Genomic DNA, 22020 nt, shown 5'->3' on the forward strand with positions numbered 1-22020 from the left:
AGGAGCTGTTCAACTGTAGGCTGAGCAAGTGCAGAATGGTGGTAGAATGTGCATTTGGATGTTTAATGGGTCACTGGCGCACTTTACTGACTCGCTCAGACCTCAGCAAAACCAATATTCCCATTGTTATTGCTGCTTGCTGTGTGCTCCACAATCTCTGTGAGAGTAAGGGGAAACATTTATGGCAGTGTAGGAAGTTGAGGCAAATCAGCTGTCCCCTGATTATCCTCAGCCAGACACCAGGGAGATTAGAAGAGCACACCAGGAAGCGCTTCGCATCACAGAAGCTTTGAAAACCAGTTTCATGACTGGCCAGGCTGTGGTTTGAAAGTTCTGTTTGTTTCTCTTTGATGGAAACCTGCCCCCGGGGTTGACTATTCCCTGTAAACCACCCACCCTCCCCCCTTCAATCACAGCTTGTTTGCAAAGAAAATAAAGTCACTATCATTTAAAAACCATGTATTCTTTATTAATTGATTATAAAAATAGGGAGAGAACTGACAAGGTAGCCTGGGTGGGGTGTGAGAGAAGGAAGGAAGGAAAAGGCCACTTCAAAACTTGCTGAATGACAGCCTTCTGTTGCTTGTGCTGTCCACTGGAGTGGAGTGTTTGGGTCCCCGGAGCCTCCTCCTCCAGGGCCGGCTCCAGGCCCCAGCACGCTAAGCACGTGCTTGGGGCGGTACGACATGGTGGGAGCTCTGCTGGTCGCTGGGAGGGTGGTGGGTGGCTCCGGTGGACCTCCCGAGATGTGCTGTGGAGGTCCGCTGGGTCCCATGGCTCCGGTGGAGCATCCACAGGAGCCTGCAGCAGGTCCACTGGAGCCGCGGGAACAGAAGAGCAGCAGAGCGCCCCCCGCGGTGTGCTGCGTGCTTGGGGCAGCAAAATGGCTAGAGCCGCCCTGTCCTCCTCCACGTTCCTGGCATCTGTGAGAAGGCTATGGAACTTGGGGAGGGTGGTTAAAACAGAGAGCTGCAGGACACCACTGTGATCCGTTGCCTTCCTGGAGCTCCACCAGACGCAGAGGATGTCCATTTGATCCACAGTACGCCAGCATTGCATCTGATTCTCTGATTCTCCTGCCACTACCTTTCATCTCAACGTCCCTCCTGTCCTTGTGGTCAATGCCGCTTTCCTCTACTGTGATACTGTGTCCTTCCACTCATTCAGATGAGCTCTTTCATTGGCGCGGGCAGTTTTTTCGCCGCCTAATCTGAGATAGCCTTCGGGACGGAGGAGGGAAGCTTAAAAAATTTGCAGCTGTGGAGGGAAAAAGAAAGAGAATATTTAAAAAAGATACATTTTATAGAACAATGGGTATACTCTTTTACGGTGAACAACACTATTCACATTACATAGCACATGTGATTCGGTACAAGTCACATTTTGCATCTTAATATTGACTGCCTGTGGCTTTGGTGTTAGAGATCACAGACGCAGGTCCAGGCAACAGATTCGGCTTGCATGCGGCCCATGGTAAGCCATAGTCTTTTAGCTTCTGCAACCTTCATAAAGCAGCGATTTCCTTTCCCATCCAAGCAAAGCCTGTGAGTGCTGCGGTTTTCTTGTTCACGTGCAGCAGCAAGAAACCAAAGTAACTCCTCCCCATCCAATTCTCTGAGATGATCGCTTTACCCCTTCCCCACACCGACGTGCGGCATCAGGAAGATCCCTACTAGCCAAACGTGAACAAGCTCAGCGCCAAGCCCCTTCCCTCCCCACCGCCTTGGCAACTGGGAGGATTTCTTTCCAGCCACAGGCAAACAGCCCAGTAGGAACGGCCACCTCTGAATGTTGTCCTAATTAAATTCCCGTATTTCAACCAGGTTACCGTGAACCAATATCACCTCCTGAGGAATAACAAGCGAGATAAAGATGTTTGCTTGAATGCCAGCAAACACAGGACCATATGCGTGCCAGCTTTGGTCATGCACTGATACCAAGATTACTTGCTAACTAGCATGGTGTGGTAAGTGTACCACCATGGAGGCCGGAATAAGCTGCTCTCTCGACAACCTTCTGCAAAGGCTTTTGGAGTAACCTCCAGGACAACTTCATGGAAATGTCCTGGAGGATTTCGGCTCCATCCCACGACACGTTAACAGACTTATACCATAAGCTGTACTGGCCGCAAATGCATCTCAAGTCCTCAGGGCAAATCAATCATTAAAAAACGCTTGCTTTTAAACCGTGTTTTACATTTACAAAGGTACACTCACCAGAGGTCCCTTCTGCGGCTTCATGGTCTGGGATACCACCTTAGGAGGCTATTTCAGTCAGGGTGAGAAAAAGATCCTGGCTGTTGGGGAGAACAGTGTGTTGTGCGCTCTCCTCAAGCTCCTCCTCCTCCTCATCTTCCCCGTCCGCCTAATCCTCAGCCATGGCTAAGATTACCCCCTCCTCAGAATCCACGGTCAGGGGTGGGGTAGTGGTGGCGGTCCCCCCTAAAATTGCATGCAGCTCAGTGTAGAAGCAGCATGTCTGTGGCTCTGTCCCGGAGAATCCGTTTGCTTCTTTGGTTTTCTGGTAGGCTTGTCTGAGCTCCTTAACTGTCACGTGGCACTGTATTGAGTCCTTGTTGTGGCCTTTCTCCATCATGGCCTTGGAGATTTTTTCAAATGTTTTGGCATTTCATCTTTTGGAAAGTAGTTCTACTAGCACGGAATTGTCTCCCCATACAGCTATCAGATCCAGTACCACCCCTACGGTCCATGCTGGAGCTTGATTCTCGGACTGCATGGTTACCTGTGTTGATGAGCTGTCCACACTGGGCAAACAGGAAATGAAATTCAAAAGTTTGCAGGGCTTTTCCTGTTTACTTGGCCAGTGCATCTGAGTTCAGACTGCTGTCCAGAGCGGTCACAGTGGTGCACTGTGGGATAGCTCTTGGAAGCCAATACCATCAAACTGAGTCCACACTAACTAATTCGAACTGGCAATGTTGATTTCAGCGCTAGTCCCCTCATCGGGGAGGAGTACAGAAATCGATTTTAAGAGCCCTTTATGTCAAAGTAAATGGCTTCGTTGTGTGGATGGGTGCAGGGTTAATTCGATTTAACTCTGCTAAATTTGACCTAAACTCATAGTGTAGACCAGGCCTAAGACACAAGTTTGGGGAAGGCCTGCTCTGCAGAAATGGGCCCTCATTCTAGCAGATTTTTAAAGTTTCCTCTGGTCCACAATGAAACTCACTTTTATTAAAATCATGGAAGTCAATAGAAGACAAGGCACAACTGAAGGATTATAGAAAGCCATGAGGATTCCAGAGGAGAGAAAAAAAAAATCAGTTACTGATTTCATAAAGCCCTTTCATGTGTAGATTTAACTCTAATACTTAAGTTTATTATTAAACATAATAAACTTAAAACTAAAGTTAATAGTTTATACTAGTTAGAATAAAATGTTCAGCATTTATAAAAGTTACCCACTAGGAAACTGCAATGTCACTACATTTGCAGCAAAGAACTGGAGGTAGTAAATGGTTTGTTCAGGTCAATAAAGGCCCAAGTGAAGCTGACACAGTTGATAATCTAAAACCATTTACTTCTGAGTATTTATTACCATGAGCATTATTATTGTAAAAGATGAGGGGAAATTCACTGTCATGTGAGAACGGTTAGGCAGCACTCCTTTATTGTATTCCTGTCACTGATTTGCAAATTGCATTTCAGAACATTAAACAATTCTCTCTACGTGTTAAGCCCATTGTACAATGGGTGCAGTTGCAACGATAGCATTCACTAGTGTGAACATACTACCACTACTTTCCTAGTTCAAAGAAATATTCTGAGAGTTAATGTTCTTTTTGAGATCAGATGAAGAAGGGCAAATAGAATAAAATATACATTTAAATTAAGTTTAGTGTCCACCGTAGGGTCATACACACAGCTCAAATACTGGACTTTGCATTTGCACTTTTTTTTTTTTTTTTTTTTAAAGACTCATCTGTTTTTTATATCTCCTCCTATTGGCTATAGATAGGAAGTCTCAGACATTATTTCAAATGTACATGCATCTAATCAGAGGACAAAATGTTTCCCTCTTCAATCTTATTCTAAATATAAATCCCATTGACAGCAGTTGGCACTGCATGTACAACATAGATGGCAGAATTTGGCTAAAGGAATATTCCCCCCCCAACCGCATATGCTCATTGCAGAGAGTTTGATATAAATAATTTGGCCACAACTGAAAAAAAATCATGCCCCATTTTTAGGATGGAACAATGACAGGGTGTTATCTGGTGTGTGAGGGGATGCCTCTCCAGTAAGATGATGTCAAGCTGCATTTAATGTCAATCGCTATTAGAGCCTCAGAACACAAAGGGCCAAGATTGTGTCATCAGTTTGGGTAGTAATCCCTACAGATATCAAAGGGGATTTAACATGGGTCTGATTTTTTTGGTGATAATCCAGCCCTAAATATGCATAGTAAAATCTACAGCATGTTTCTTGGAAGGTAGTTAACTATTGTATGTGCACTAGTCAGTTGCTCTACTGCTATTAGCAGCAGCGGAAGTTACGTGGTCCATTCATACCTTCTCCACTCCCTCCCCCTTTTAAAACATGTACTGGTTAATGGCCCTAGCAATGTTTAATTTGTAAAATAAAAATGTTAATAGGCTTATAGTTTTTGTAAGCCAAGTACCAGCCCCACGGAATTTTTATTTCCAGATGAGTCATGAACACCTGAAAATAGGTGTTCATAATAGAAATATGTAGCCTCGACAATAGTTAAAGATAGCAGCATGCGGTAGCTCAAATGAGAAGCAAAATCAAAATATATGCTAATAATGCAGTTAGAAACCAGCTTTATTGTTACAACCAGTTTTAAATTATTTACACAATATAAATCTTTGAAAGATACATTCCTTCAATTAATCAATGGTAGAAGGCCTTTATTATAAACAGCTCCAACAATGTTTCATTCAAAAGAAACAGTTCACTCCAGTGAAAACTGATGAATGAACAGAACATATGTTAACTCCATGACAAAAAATTGGTTTTTTTTTGTTTTTTTTTTTAAAGATTGGGAGCATTTTATTCGCAGGACTTATGACTTAACAGAAACCTAAAAATGAGAAAACAATGAAAAAATGTTGTGGCACAATGAAATGACATTGGAAAGTATTCCTATTATCCCATAGTCCTATCTTTGCAAGTGTTACAGGGCTTTGGATAGCTGGCTAATACAAATTTGTGAACCAACAAATCTACTTCAAGTTATATTTGTTTAAGATACTGATACATTCTCACAGTGCTGAGACTAATCAAAGCTCTTATGTACAACACTGCGTTACACTACCACAGACTGTATCTGAGATACACAAATGAAAGAAGGGTCATTGCAACAACAACAACAAAACACACACTTCTGACTGAAGATTTCACAGCTATCAGAAGTAAACAACTAAAATTATAATTTTTGTTTTCCAGTTTATTTTGTGCATTTGATAATATTGCGTTTGGTAATTTACACTTTCACCCCCTGTAAGTCAGTTTCACATTTTATTTTGTGTGCGTTTCTCCCCAGTTGTGTGAAAAAAATATGTATATACATATAAAGATAAGTGATTTTTAAACAAAAATGGTCGGGGCATTACATGAAACCACAACTCCTATCATTTTGCAAACATTAAGTTAATGCTTACACCATCCATGGGAGATGTAAATTCTTCTCCATTTTTACAAGATGAGGACACTAAGGCAGAAAAGCTAAACAGCTTTCAAAGGTCACAAAGGGAACCAGTATCAATTCCTGAATTAGGTGGTATTCACGGCTCTCAGTCCTGTGCTCATACCATTCCTCTGACACTACAGGACTCTTTTCAATCAACTTTTCTCTTAATAGTGAAAGAAGCTATTATTAAAGCATCTGAAGTAAGAGTATCTTCTAGACTATTCAGCATTTTAAAGAACCAAATACTTCATATTATGCAAACTAGCCAACTGTGCACAGACAAAAATACAATACAATACAGTTTTAGAAGATTCCCTCTGTTACTCTAACTAGGAAACTGAAAAACTACACAAACAGCTCATTTGGTAAAGCCACTTGAAGTCAGACAATGGAATTTCCAGTCTCATCACACCACTAGAGCAGCACCACACCACTGGCACTTGAAAGCAATTTACACATTTTCTTTTCCATTCCAGAGGTCTATAGGCTACAAAGTCAGTCATGTACCCTCTGGACTTGTGCGGTTCTACCACCTTGAAGAGCCTCCCTCATTCTAGCTGTGCAGTTAGCAAAAGGAACACCTATATGGCACAAGAACACGGTCAGCCTTTTGTCAAATCCTTCATAACTAGCAAATCCACAGTAGCAAATGTATAAAAAAAATTCACTTTGATAATGCACACCACCAGCACTAGAATCTCTGGAAATATGATTCAACTCTTACTGTTCAGCAACTGTAATTACATCCTGCATGGTATGAGGAATGGCATAGGACTAGGTGCTAACTTTGCAAGTACTAAATTGGTACATTTTTAAGAGCCTTTAACAAAAAAGCATCTAAGAACCCATTAATCAAAATACAAAACATTAAAACCCACTGAAGAACCCAACTCAAATTCACAGCCAGGTAGGATGCAGCCAACCTTCCTGACAGCCTTCAAAACAAGCTTCCCCAACAAAAGGAATTACATTCCAACTGGTACAAAAAATGAAGGTTTTACCAGGAAATTGCTGTTTTATTTCGTGACTATGTCTATTTTTTTTTTTAAGTTGTTTTGGTGGGAAGGAAATAAGGGTATACTTTAACGTCTCTTAACCACCAACTACCTTCTTAAAGAAATCCAGACTTCATCATGCTGAAATGAACTCCCTTTCCTTTATAAGCTGATCCAATCAATAAACTGCCTAAGTATAAGAAGGTCAAAAAACAGAAGTCTAAACACGTGCTTCAATTGGATTATTTCCTCTTTCCTATATTTATTCCCTTCCCCTCCAACATTGACCTTTTGACACTTAGGTCTTTGGGATCTAATTACCATCAAAGAGCAACATTGAAGATCCTATACAATATTAACATATATACCTTTTAAGTGTGTGTGTCTTCTGTCTGGTATATTTCTATTTGATAAACAGGATAGAAGACTTGCACCAAGATGTGTTTGTGAACTTGACAACCAAAATATTTGAATACTCCTACCTTCCATATTTTATGTACCAATGTTTTCCAGCAAATCTATTACACATAGCAGTGGCAAGAGGCTCAAAGCTCTTCTGTTTTCACTGTAGCTAGCTAAAGAACTTAGTTTAAAAATAAGACAGATTGCAGTTTGTATATAACAAGATGTTTGGAGAAGCTGGTGTACAGAACTTTACACTTCACTTCTGAGGTTAATTCTCTAATCTCCAGGGGACTGCCTAAACCAGAAACTGATTATGATACTAAAGTCTTTATTTCTTTGTATGGTGCATACAATGGCCATTAATTATTTGAATAAGGCTAAGTTTGATGGGACTAGTTCTGGCTTGCAAACAGTGAAAGGATACTGCATCAAGAAAAAAGGAATTACTGTCCAAGGGAATTCAGTTAATAGATTACAGTAAGCACTCAAAGGGAACCAAGATACCTGTAGGTTGCCATAACTTCCCTTCAAAGTTGAAATACTGGCATCAACAGCTGATTATTTTATTAAAAGTGGTACCAAGTCTGCTTCAAACTATTGCTTTTGTTCAACTCGCATGCAAGACATCAATAAACTGTTTAATTTAACTACAAGTCCAGGAAAGGCTGCTTGTACATTGAGAGAGAAAGTTGTGTACTAGTCCTGTATTTTATCCATCTAGGCTTGGAAAGGATTTGGTGGAAGAATGTACCCAGCGGACACATTTCCATAAATATGAATGGGCTACTAGTTAATTGGTACCTTAGCTACTGTAGCATTCTGGAAACTGATACAAGTATATTAATGATTTGGCCTTTTATTATACATACACAGTTGCACAACACTAATTAATCCTCCTATCATTACACAGCTTATGTACACTGGAAACTTCTAATTTAGGAATTTGTCTACATGTTCCCTTAAACTTCTCTCACCACAGGAACAACAATACGTTTTAAAGAAGTGTACTTAAAACTTCCATGTGTGTTCAGCAGATACTATTGGCTGCCAATGACACGTGATGTATGACAATGTTTAAGATGTGAGTATCCGATTTAACACAGTTTCCCTATGTTGAAAGACAATACATTTACCACTAATTAGCATTTTTCATTTGCCTTGTTACTAGAATAGCTTTTCCCCACAACTAAGCGTATTACTATTCATTTATCCCCAAAAGCAAGGGAACATAAAAAAACATGGAAAGACAATGGCGGCAGTAGACTATAATGGATACCTTATTAACATGAAACATAAATATGCGCCATTAAAAGTAATGAATGTGATTATCACACAACACAGATGCCTTGAATATGGTCAATTTAACAAAAAAGTCAGCACACACAAAGTTGGATCTTTCTCTTTACATCAAAATTTCTACAAAATAGGAGAGAGTACAATGCAATACACAAGTCCATAAATGCAAGATACGGTACAATTCACATTAATTTACAAATGATTATTTACACTGTTGTATATACATATCCAGTCAGACCCGCTTAATGTGAGTCAGTTTGACAATTTCTTTTTCAAATGCAGAACACTAGATGAATGAGTTTAAAATTACATGACATTGGTTATTATTTAAAAAGCTCTGATGCTTAAGTGTCTTATTAAATCAGACATGGATTAACCCGGTCTGATTGTAGAAATGTGTCAGAAGAAAAAAATTTCACACAATTCTGCTTTACAAAAGCAACCAGGCCACTATGGGCTATTGACCGATGCTGCACATGCATGAATGCCATTGCTAACAACCTTCTTTATATTTACAATATAGGTTTAACTATACAGTAAAAGTTATTAATTTTGGCATTCTAGCCTTTAGCTTAACAGAAAGGCAACAGAGTATCTTCTTGGCAACACAAAGCCACGATGGATGTTTCTAGAGCTCGGAGACATTTTCCTTCTTTTTAAATAGACTCAAATTACTAAGAATGAGGAAATGAATTAACAAAATGGGAGTTTCCTATTTTGAGGCTTCAATAGTTCACCCATGTTTAGGTGTTAGGGTATCTGCAGTGACAAACTCAAGTTTGCACCCTGCCATCCCAAGTTCCCACTTGAACATGTTTGCAGGATACCCTCTAAAGGAGAGGAAATTCTGAGTAGTTATGGATAAAACTGTTGAGGTGTGAGACTCCAGGTGACTGGCATTTCATTTTGGAAAAAGTAACTACTTCCTAATAACATCTCTCATGAACAACCTGATCTAGGAATTTGAAGTTTGTCGCATATGCTAGTCTTAAATGGAAGCCATTGCACAGCCATATTTTCTAAAATGGATTTTAAATGTGCAATATGAAAATGCAAGTCTCTACTATACTGCAAAGTCTCCTATTATAACTTTGTGATCAGTCTCGTGCTTCTTAAAAATGGCTCAAAGATTACTGTATTTATAATATCTTTGCCTCAAAGTGTTTTTGAGGTCTGTGAAAGGAGTTCAGTGGAATTTAGCAGCTCAACATGACTGAGGCTGAGATCCAGTCACAAAAAGCTTACTTTCTTTTCCTCTGCAGAGATTGTTAGCTGCACTATATAAACAAACATCTCCTTAAAAAAATTACAGTACAATTCCAAACTGAAATAGTACCAGCACAGGAAGAGCTACTAGGGCAGGGAGGCAATGGAATTTGTAAACTGCACAGGAGACACCCTAGGTCTGCCCTCTCCCTCTTGCAGAAGGAATGATCTGCAGTGTCACGCTCTTTTTACCTGAATGGTTAGCCAATTTTCAAGTTCAAGCAGGCAGTTTCCAATAGGAGAGATTGATGATGTAATCTGGTATTTCTTTGATGCCATCCTGTTTGTAAAGTCCTGCTTCCCACAATAGGAATCGAAAAACAGCTGTTTCTTTGCTCACAGAATGAACAAGCCTCTTTCAGCCAGTACTTTACTCAAGAAGCTCTCATTCAGCTGTTTTCTCTGGGTCAAACTACCAGGGCTTCCTTGGACCTTGTGGTTCTCTCATCAGAGAGTATGGGACACCACCCTTGAGTAGCCAAAGAGTTTGAAAAGAATTAGGGCTAATAAGAGCTGGACTGTACTTCAGAATAAACAGACACTGCTGTATATATTTTAAAACAGTTCCCTTTGGGATAGTTAGAAAGGGGGATGTGGTAAGTGTTCCAATTTACCAGGTTAAAAATACAATTTTGAAAGCTCACTCTCAAATATGTATGTGTTAACACCACCAGAAATTAAGTTGTCACTTTATCAGGAAAGGGGTTTTTGTTGTTTTTATTTTGAAATAATTTTTTTCAGGATCCAACACTGGTATTGACACTATATAGCACCTTACTCCAAGAGATGTCTTGCTGAAATTAAAGGGACAACTTATGGACCAAGATACTACTAAATGTGGGTAAGTGTGGCAGAATAATAATACTCTTAGCAAAGAGAAAGCTTTTTAGGTACAAAGATTAAAAAGCTGTTCCCTGTCTGTCTCTTTCATGAGCTCTAGCAACATCCTTGATAATGCTACAGAAGGAAATGCCATTTCAGTTAGTCAGTTTTATTTAGACTATGAAAAGAATCTGTCCAATTTAACAAACTAGTTTAGTAAGTACTAAATAAGACTGACTCACTTTCAAGCCTTTTTTATGAAAAGTTTATCCATTTATATTAAAATTTTAAGAATGTGATTGATTGTAAGAAATCCACAGTTGGAACCACCAGGTGATGAATGCCAACTAGTTTTAAGGAATAAAACTTGCTTTTGTAAAATAACAGAACACTATTTAAAATGGTGTATATGGTGAAAGTTTTTCAACCATGTCATTGCTTTAAGCATTCTGAAACAAGCTATGCTTTTGTAAAGTCCACTTGCATTTTACAATATGCTATAAAGCAATTTTGAATAAATATTCTTGCCAAGTCTGCAATTGGCTCCCCATAAAATCTACTCCTAAGGTGAGTGTGTGTTTGCACATCCTGTACGTGCATACACGCAGACTTTGTACGTGTGGGCACTTCAGTGACCAAAGTGCAAGTTTTTTCAGAGTAACAATCAGAATTGATTGACTGCTCAACGACACAGCAATTTCCAAAATTTAAAGCATCATCCTCTCTCTCAACATACAGTCACAAAGTAAACATTTTCTTTTCCATTCACATTTTGTACTTCAAACCACTCTTGGTATAATAGCTTTTTAAAAAACATTGAGGATGATCAAAGCCCCACTGTTCAAACCTCATACATTTCAAGAACATCCTTTGAACTTTGAAGACTAATATTTTTGTCATTAGTACAGCAAGAAAGCCAGAAAATGTAACAGAATCTATAACTACTGGACCTAAGTATTTAAAGACAAGAATCCAAGCTGGAAAGATGAGGAAGGAAGGAAAAAGGTTTAAAATTAATGTATCCTTTAACTGAAGTGGTACTGTTTTGCTCCCAAGAGCAACAGGATTTCATGTTCACTGTTTTAAACTCAAGAGTCTATCCTGCTGCAGTAATATATATAGTTCAAAACACAGAAGAGTTAAAAAAATTGAAGATTTATTCCCTTCCATAAGGAATTTCTTGAGATTTTAGAATAGTGGTCTTTAAAATAAATGGAAAAATGTAACAAACAAGAAACTCCCCCATACAAGTTAAGGTTGGTACATTTCCTGTCAGATACTATGCACGTTCCTAAATAATCAGGTGGCGATAAAGCCTTCAGATTTCTACTACGTAACAGTAGCAGAAGGAAAGTCAAATTGCTGATATTTAACCCTAATAAGTATATAGGCCTTGCTATAAAATGTAAAGTACTGTGATGTGGAAAACTGCTTTTATCCTCAGCTTCCTTCCCTCAATTACTTGGTACCAGTGATTGGCATTTCAACAGTAAATTACCACTGCTCATTTACTTTTTTTGCATACAGTTAAAGATTAAGATTCTCTACTGACCATGTACAGTCTTTATATAAGTTAACGTCATTTTAATAAAATAAGTTGTGAAAAAACAAATCCTTTAGAACAGTTTCACTGCCTGAACTCAACCTTTATAGAAATTGATGAAAGCAACAATGGAATCATGTTAAACTCATAATAAATAAATCACATACAACATATGTTAAATTACTTAGGTAAGGATTAAATTGCCATCTCTACAGTCTTATAGATTTAGCAAATTTCTAATCCATTCTATATCAACAGTAGGTATGCTCTTATTAGATTTAACATTAAGACTTGTTTAGAGGCATCATTTGTAAAGCAAAACAACCAAGTGAACATTACAGAACTTAAACAAAATGTTTAGCTTTTTCGGTATCTGTTCTCAGAAAGGATTCTAAGGATCGCTTATCCACTTGAGGATAACTGAAGTTCTTCATTACTCGGGAAGCTTTAATGCTGTGACCTCTGGCTTCATTTTGAAATACTGGTTAAAACGAACAATTGCGTACCTATTAAAAGGACAGAATTGAAACAAAGTTACAAAGAGCAGAGAATTCCTTAAGAGTCTGATCATGTTTATGGCAAGAGTCTTGAAATCTTATTGAAAAATTTCACAACAGCAACATGCTTTTGTGGAGTATCATGTGATGCTTTTGTTTAGTTTATTGTGCCATCTACTGGTTACTATCCAGTGTCTTTTACATTTGAGAATCTTATGACTGATTCACTAGTCCAGTGTGTTTCAATACCACATTCAAGTGAACAAAGTATGATCTTAACATAGTATTTCATCAGCTTAGTCACAAGTTACTAGTCTGAGTCATATTAAGTATGATCTATGCTAACATCTTAACTGCTACAGCAAAATTTCCAAAAAGATGCACAATCTTGTCATAATAAACTTAACAGGTTCTTCTTCACATTGCAAGGGACATTCATTTGACAATTTTAAACATTTTTCTTTTGATGAAACCCTCCAACATCATCAGTTAGTATCTCAAGAAAGGACACTAAAACGAAAAATATTCAGAATTTATTAGACTAACTGTCCCTTGCTATTTGGAAGGAAAGATTTTTATTTATTTTTTAAATAGGAACAGATCCCCTGGTTCTTAAATCCGAGTTCTGCCATAAACACAGCGTATGACCAAGAGCAAGTCACTTAACTTCTGTGCCTCTACTTCTCCCACACAAATGCCACCTACCAAACACATGTTTGTGTGGCTTAATCCATTAATAATTGTCAAGTGCTTGGATAAGGCATGCGTGGAAGACACTATATACTAGAGAACAAGAATTTTAATTTTTTTTTTTTAAATAAAATACAGGGTTAACTTTTTCCCCACAAAAAGCAAAATAAATAAATTTTAAAAATCCAGACTTAAGGATGAACTGATATTACCCAGGCATCTTGATTGTCTTAACAGAATCTCATTATAAAAATAATTGTGTACGGTCATCTCTGGAGCATCCTGCTTGAACATATTAACAACAAAACAGGATCAATTCGCTCAGACTTAGTGTAGTTCTGAAAGTCAGGATTTCAATGGAGGAAAATAGATTAGCTATTTATAGACAGTACAGTCACTTACCCTAGAAAATCAAAATCAATGGTGGAATATTTGGCTTGAATCAGAGCCCACAATCCCCAAAAGAAATGAGAGGCCTAAAGAGAAAATAATCGGTGAAAGATTATTAGCTTAATGTTCTGTAAAGCAAGTATATGTTAAAAGGAATAAGCAAAATGTGCTTGTCTGAAGGACTATTCTATAATTACGAAAAGAAAGTTACGAAAATGTAATTTTATAATTAAAGATTTTGTTCTAAAAATGTAAGTTTTCTGAAACCAGATACCAGCAAGTGTTATAAACCCTAATGCTGTCAATGAGATGTGTAGAAAAAACACCTTGACGTGGGAATCACTTTCTAGAAGGGGTCTTGTTCAATAGCGTTAACAAATGACCTATGCTTCAGTTTGATAAAGAGAAGTCCAGCAGCGTACAACCATGACAAATCTACACACTTGTTTGATTGTTTCAGATTTTAGATATTATTTGGCACCAGAATAGCAGCACTGGAAAGTGAAGCAATGAGACCAACCATTTAAAACTCAGCGTTTCCATAAGGTTCAAATCTATTCTTCCTGTTAAAGTTAGATAAGCCGTTTGTAAGCATATGTTCAATGTCAGACTGAAGCTATGGATTATATGAATTATATGGTTGCTAATGTGTTTTAATAAACATTGAAACTTGCATGTTGTGGCCATCAGCTTCACAATCCCCTTGTGAAAGATGCATATGATTTCTGGACCACCCATGTTGCAAGTGACACTTCATACCTCTATTTATGTTCTGTAAATAAAAGCTTACAATAATGACCTAAATTGTTTCCTGAAGCATCCACATAATCCAAGTATTGTACTTAAATTCCTTTACTAACGCTGTACAGTGTGAGTGCACATCTGAAAATATCTCAAAGCACAGGCATGTTAACATCTCACTAAGGCATTTATTTAAGTTTTGACCAATTTGTCTAATGGTAGCAGTCTGGAATTTTACACTAATACTCATTCATTCTAGTTCCTGTTTTTTCTAACATGACCCCACACATTAATGAAGTTTAGTCAACATTAAAGGAACCCTTATTTTTTAACTTTTACAGTATTTGTACAACTTGTGTGGTCTACAGATCGGTCTTAAGCTGTTCAGTAAACAGAAACTCTCCCTCTCCCCCCAGCATTAATATGTACAAAGTTTAGAGCTCATGAAACAATGCTATATAGTCTGTGGGGGAAAAAGTTATATAGCTGCAAATCTAGCTTTACTAATTGAAGTAAATGGGACAGCTGAATATAATTATCACAAGTGATACTAACAGCGCTAACAACAGATGAGCAGTATTTTCTAATAAAGACTCATGTAGTGGAACATCCTCTCGGAAAGCCAACCAAAATTCCTCACTGTAACTACCAGCCTTTGCCAGAAAATTGGAGAAGCCATGTCTAGATTAGTCAGATATATATGGGCCAAAAAGTCAGAAAGAGTACTGGAATCATAAGGCCATACTAGCTGCCCAGAGTTGCACATCCACTGGCATACCAGGCATTATAACTACACTTGTAAAGACTTTATTTAGCCTAAGTAAACGCAGGGTAAGAGGCACTACTGCCATGACACCTCATGCTGTCATCTCCTATACACAGCATGAACAAGCCTGGACAGTACTTAAACTGGACCAGAGATAATTTAGAGCATTAAGAAGTGGTGTTGGGAAGTCAGTTCTAAGCAATATTCCAGCACTGTGATAGCAGATACAGCTTTTCAGAGGCAAATCAGTGGAAGGAGAGGAAGGATGGAAGAGCATCTAGGACCAGAGAGCCAAACGTTCAGCTTCTTGCTATACATCAAGACATGAGTGTCCTATGTACAGTCTTCAAAGTATGTTTGATGCAAAGAACTTCAGTGTTCCTTTTATTTTTCAAACATAGAATTTTGGTCTTTGACAAATTTTATTTACTGTAAAGTCCTATATACACACACTTACGTTACAAAAAAAAACCCCCAAATCAACATCAAACTCTTGAGGCAAAGCCACATTAAACGTTCCTCAACATTTACAAACCAGAGTGCTAAAATTATAGAAAAATCAAAAACTGATGTTGATTTGTTGAGGAGGAGGAATAGCTCAGTGGTTTGAACATTGGCCTGCTAAACCCAGGGTTGTAAATTAAATCCTTGAGGGGGCTATTTAGGGAAGTGGAGTAAAAATCTTTCTGGGGATTGGTCCTGCTTTGAGCAGGGGGTTGGACTAGATGACCTCCCAAGGTCCCTTCCAACCCTGATATTCTATGATCAACACAGGGTGACTGATTTCAAACTATCAAGTTAAACCTTAATGCTATTTAGAAAATTTCTATGGAAGAGACACACTTACTGCTCCAGATACATGTTACACAGTTCAATATTCTATTACTCAGATTCTTCGGTTCTCAAATTAAAAATAATCTAGGATAAGGCCTGGTAAGGCTCATTTCACTACATATGGGGTCAGTTCAAATCCTGATATCTATTCCTCCAAAGCCAGGAGGACTGGGGTGTGTTGAGAATCTATCACGCCAGCCCACCTTTATTGGCCAATATGAAAGATCCCTCCATGACTTAGGCCTGGGCTACACTAGCGGGGGGTGGGAGGGGGTTGAACTAAGATATGCAACTTCAGTTACGCTATTCGTGTAGCTGAAGTCGAAGTATCTTAGTTCTACTTACCTGGCCATCCTCACAGCGGCGAGTCGAGCGCTGCGGCTCCCCCATCAACTCCGCTTACTCCTCCTGCTGAGGTGGAGTACAGGCATCGATTGATCACATCTAGACAAAATGTGATAAACCGATCCCCGATGCATCGAACACTACCCACTGATCCGGCGGGTAGTATAGACATATCCTTCTTCCTTGAGAGACTGAGAAATCTCTCAATCAAATTGACTTAACTTACACTACTGCTTGAGGGAAGCTATATCCTATGAAGAACAGTTGCTCCTCCACAGAAGACGATTAAACATAGGAGTGAAAGGAAAGTTTGCAGTGAACTTAAATGTGTTGCTTCTAGATGATGGATTTTAGTTGGCTTTACCTCGTCTCAAAGGCCCTGCCCTAGGGAATAAAGCCACTAAATGTATCCAGATAGTAAAGGCCTAGCAGTGAGTTCATTTACTTTCCAAAGATCTACACTGAGTTAGTCTAACACATAAACAAATAGAAAATGAACAATATTCATTCCATCAGTAATAGCACGAAAAGCTGACTCTTATATTGTATTAAAGATTTCCTGCAGGTATTGCATAATCTTAAAACTGCAAGTTCCTTGGGACAGGGAACTCAGTATTATTTGGCTGGAAAGTGGTAAGCATACCTGGGGTGTTGTATATACATTAATAATCTTGAGAAACTTACCAGTGCAAATTGATTGACTTGCACATATAGGACTTCTACCTCTTTTTCAGTAACATCTGTACCGAAACCTTTATATTCCTTGTATGCCTCAAGGTAAGATCTCAGCCACTGCTCTTGTAATTCTCTATCTGGATAAAGGCTGTAGTTTACCTCACTCACTCCTTCAAAAACAAAAAAACGAACGAAAAGAATTAACATTTTTATTTTTTTTTTAAAAAAGTCAGATGTTTGACTTCAATTATAACCTATGACCTATGCTTTTCAGAAACTTTGCACATGTGTACCATATGTAAACTAAATATGAACAGATTCAGATACACATATCAATGAATATCTCTCAAATCCAAATGAAAAACTAAAGAGGACACGAAGATTCTGTGCTTAAATATTTGACCACTGCTAGCATACATGTATATCTGTGGTCTGGTATAATCTGAACATCAGCAAGTTACAATTGTATGGGGAAAGTCTCATGAAAATAAAGCATCTGTATTATGAATTTTTTCCCCAAAATCTTCCCAGGGAAATTTAAAGAGAGCTATAAGTTCTAGTGAAAGAAGAAAATAGATTTGCATACAATCTGAATCCTTGTTACAAAACATGAGACATTCAGGTATACTTATATTTCATCACAAATTAAGCTAATATTTCAGAAAGAAGTGGATTCCTTACACAAAAGGAACCTACTCAATCATGACCCTATTCCCTTTCCTTCTCTCTCTTTGGAACTGTGAAGTTTCATTTGTCTCTATTGTCTAACCTTCTCATCATCCTTGATCCAAACCCTACAATTTTGCCTTATATACTACTGCCTCTGCCTCAACTCCTCCCCCACACCTTCCTCTGTCCCCTTGACTAAGTTCAAGTTCTCTGGAATTCGTATTCTGCACATGGTAAAATAAACTCTTCTCTGTATAAGAATGACAACACAACACTCTTCCATTTCAGGATCCAGTTCAACCTTTTTAAATCCCTCCTTGGATTTATTCCTGTTAAGTTCCTGACCTTTGTCAATCTCTGCTCACCCAGCATTAGCCCTATGCAATATTTACTCACTGGTGGTAGAAAGCGGTTCTCTGCATTTTTTACCATGTGTTAAAAACGTCTCCCTACAGCACTCCTTCACCTGAAATCTTGCCTATACTTCTTCAAGAACAACGGGCAAGATTAACTCTAAAGTGTTTGGGGGACAATTTGTATAAAATGCTCAACAGAACAAATTGTACAAACAGGTTCCAAGAATAAGCTACATTGTCATCAAGGAATTAAGAATTCTGAAAGTGAATTACCATGACCACTTTAGAATTACACAACCTGGAAAACACTATGACAAATAGATCAAGATTACTTAAACTTTTTGAACTGTATTTACATTGCTGTAATGTAATCATTATGGTGGAATTCCCACTATAACCCCATTCCCAAAGTAAATAGCATACGGGGTAAGAAAAACAGGAGTACTTGTGGCACCTTAGAGACTAACAAATTTATTTCAGCATGAGCTTTTGTGAGCTACAGCTCACTTCTTCGGATGCATAGAATGGAACACACAGACAGGAGATATTTATACAGAGTCTAATCAATTGAGATGAGCTATCATCAGCTGATGATAGCTCATCTCAATTGATTAGACTCTTCCAGTTGGTATGCATACTTCCACCTTTTCATGTTCTCCGTATGTATAAATATCTCCTGTCTGTGTGTTCCATTCTATGCATCCGAAGAAGTGAGCTGTAGCTCACAAAAGCTCATGCTAAAATAAATTTGTTAGTCTCTAAGGTGCCACAAGTACTTCTGTTCTTTTTGTGGATACAGACTAACACGGCTGCTACTCTGAAACCTGATACAGGGTAAGGTATGTCAGGCACACCTATTTAAACTCTCCAAGATGAGAGTAATATAGAGGGACATTCAATGAACTAGACTTGACTAGATAAGCCACATCTTTATATTATTTTGCAAGTAAAGTCTTTCCTATGTTCTTAAACCTTAACTTCTCCCTATCACACACAAATCTGCACATTAGCTTTGATTTCTGTTCTGCTCTTCTCAGTTTGTCAAAAATCAAGTCAAAGCCAAGACTCAACTGCAAGTTGTGCAAGGAATCACAAGACTGTCATTTGGCAGTAGAGGTTATTACATATGAAGGCCACTGTGAATTTTCCACACCCTATCTGCACTGGGAGGGAAGGCGCATTAATGTCCCTATGATATTGTTATTAATACCACAGAGAAAGGATGATCTCACAGTTAAGGCAGAGCTCAGGAAGTTGGGAGTTCTAGGTCTATTTTTGGCTCTGCCAGACTTCTTGGATGACTTTGGCAAAGTCACAGCCTTCCCACATCTTAGGCTATGTCTACACTACACAGCTTTTATCAACATGGCTTTGTCGCCACAGCCATGCCACTAAAAGTCGTATGTTGTAGCTGCTGTTTGTTGACTCTCCTGCCGATAAAAAACTTCTACCCACAACAAGCAGTGTTTGCACTGTTCACACTGGCATTTGCTGTGGCAAAACTTGTGTCTTTCGAGGGGGACAGAGGCTACCACCTCTGAAGGACAAAAGTTTTGTCATTCAATTGCCAGTGCAGACAAAGCCTAAGTTTCCACAACTGCAAAGTAGGGATATAACTAGCTCACCCCACAGAGATTTTAAGTTGAATTCATCAGTGACCGCAATACATTTTCGTGACACTTTCCTAGGGAGCCCAGGACTGTGAGTCGCCTTGTTATCTGCTTGCCACCAGCGAGAACAAGATTTGCCTGTGCTCCCTGACCTCACCAGTCTGTTAGGAACCCAAAATATTTCCTCAGGCTATGCCAGCCCTTACTTTGTCTTGCCGGTTATCAGTAGGTGTACCTCAGCTCCACTGAAAGAGCCCCTCTGTAGTATCCAGCCCTTATCATAGGACACTCACAGAAATTACCCGCTAAGATGTTCCCAAAGGATCTGTGTATACCCAGGTTGGCTGGTACAACTCAGGATCAGATTCTTTATAAAAATCACAGAACTGAGATATAGGCATAGTGAAACAATCATAAGTATATTATCAAAGACTAAGATTTAAGAGATAAGGCTAATAAGTGGAAATAGAAATGGTTAATATAAAACAAAGTATAACACGCTTCTTACTAGACTTAACTTAACTTTAACAGGCTAACCGGCTGTCTAAAAGCTTTTGAGTGAGATAAGATTGTTATCTTGCAAAGTTTCCAACCAGGACAAGTTGGGATCCTGTTTTCATGAATGTAACTGCGCTGCCCAATTCCTTCCTCAAGTACAGGATAACAGGGTGCTGTCCCTGTCCCCTGTTATATTCCAATAAACCTTTAAAGTATGCAAGACAAAGCTCTTCCCCCTCCCGCTGTTCCTCTATTTTTCTTAAATCTCACAAGCATCCATGTGCATTTGGCTCAGACTGGTGATTGAGAATAAGACAATACTCAATTTACATTTCAAACGACAGATGGATAAACATCTCAGGTCTGGCAAGAAACCAGTTTCTCACTTCTCCTGGAGAGTAACCTTGCTACAAAACTATACGGGCTAGTCTACACTGGCAGTGCTTTAACATGTCTTGTGTAGTCCTGGCACAGTGCTGGGAGAGAGCACTCTAAAAAACATCAACGAGGGGCGTTGGCTCCCAGTGCTTTTCAGCGCTGCAACTTGCTCTGCTCAGGGGGTGTTTTTTCAACCCCCTGAGCAAGAAAGTTGCAGTGCTGTTAATTGCCAGTGTAGACAAGCCTTAACAGCATATTTTCAGTATACAGAGATATCAGTACATACATTTCACACCATATGTGACCAGCAAGATTCGGACTTTCATTTGAGATCTTATGTGACAATATTTAGGGATAAATGTTATAAAAAAATGTATTACGTGTAGTGAGTTTGACAGGCATACAGGAGCTGCTATTACAGAACAGTGAAGCCTTTGCCAGTTGGCACTGAGGGGCTCATTATGGTCACAGTTTTGAGATCCTCAGATGAAAGGCGCTATATAAAAGAACAAAAGACTCACTGCTTTATTACTAATTAACTTTTAAATGGGCAATTCATTTTTACCTGCAAACTCATTGAAATGATTTCCAATATCATAAGCCAGGTAGTTGTATCCAGAGTACTCATAGTCAATGAACTGTACATCACCTATATGAGACACAAAAACAAAAATGTAAGAATCCATAACAAACAAACCAATGCTCTAATTCAGTGCTGTCCCTAGACATCTGCCAACATTTCAGTCTCACTGTTTGTGCCCATTTGCATGCATTCTTGAGACACTCCAGGGTAAGGCTGTGAATTTTATGGTATGAGCTTCACTTGACAGAAGATATAGAGTCTGATCAACAGCTTGCTTCAGTATTTTACTATGTAATTTAGAATCAAAATAGCTATTTCTGGTTTCCATTTCTACCACAGGAGGGCGTCAGTTACCTTAGAAACTCAGATTCCACTCTAATGAGAAATACTATATAAAAAGACTTTTAGTTCAAACAGTAGCTAGAAACACAGATTACTTTCTATCTTTTTAACTAGCAGAGTTATAGGTACAGTATGAGTAATCCAATCTACTTTCTTGACAAGCAAGTAGTGCAACCTGACTACAGAATACATGTAGCGCGCACAGTCATTTTTTGCAAGACAGCATTTCCCCAATTATTCAACAATCTTCTGATTCTGATGATGGCGTTATGAATTTAGTGTTATTTCAAGCAATGGCATGCCATGTTTGAATATCCATCTCAAAAACAAAGTGCCTGCAGATATTAAGTAACAGAAGCCTTACGGCATAAAGCAAGCGTGAACAAAAGGAATAGCGCTACCCCAAATGCTCCCTTGTTGCTTGATGGCTTTTTACAAGAAGTGTATCTGGCCAATTGGAAGGGCAGTTGTGGGGAAGTGAATCACATCCAGACTGTATGGCCTTTGAGTCTCCTCTGGTAAATCCATTCCACAGCAACAGTCAAACGGACACCTGGAAGTCAGGTTTTAATATAAACTAAACTAGACAGGATTGCTACTGCTCTTGCAGTCTCAGAAAAAAATACACTATAAACTACTATAA

At 38.7% G+C, this 22020-nt stretch overlaps 1 protein-coding gene across 1 annotated transcript in view; it reads right to left on the reverse strand.

The window, feature by feature from the left end:
- Nucleotides 1-4790: 4790 nt before the first annotated feature.
- The window catches only part of ETNK1 (ethanolamine kinase 1), a 55522-nt gene continuing 38292 nt past the window's right edge, over nt 4791-22020 (reverse strand). Inside the window, exons 5-8 of the mRNA XM_032798355.2 lie at nt 21018-21101; nt 16951-17111; nt 13593-13666; nt 4791-12509 (exon numbers count right to left, since the gene is read on the reverse strand). Coding sequence (XP_032654246.1) covers nt 12437-12509; nt 13593-13666; nt 16951-17111; nt 21018-21101 — 392 coding nt within the window. The 3' untranslated portion in view covers nt 4791-12436. The remainder of the gene's footprint in view (nt 12510-13592; nt 13667-16950; nt 17112-21017; nt 21102-22020) is intronic.

This window comes from Chelonoidis abingdonii, chromosome 1, assembly GCF_003597395.2.
Source record: "Chelonoidis abingdonii isolate Lonesome George chromosome 1, CheloAbing_2.0, whole genome shotgun sequence".
Taxonomy (NCBI): domain Eukaryota; kingdom Metazoa; phylum Chordata; order Testudines; family Testudinidae; genus Chelonoidis; species Chelonoidis abingdonii.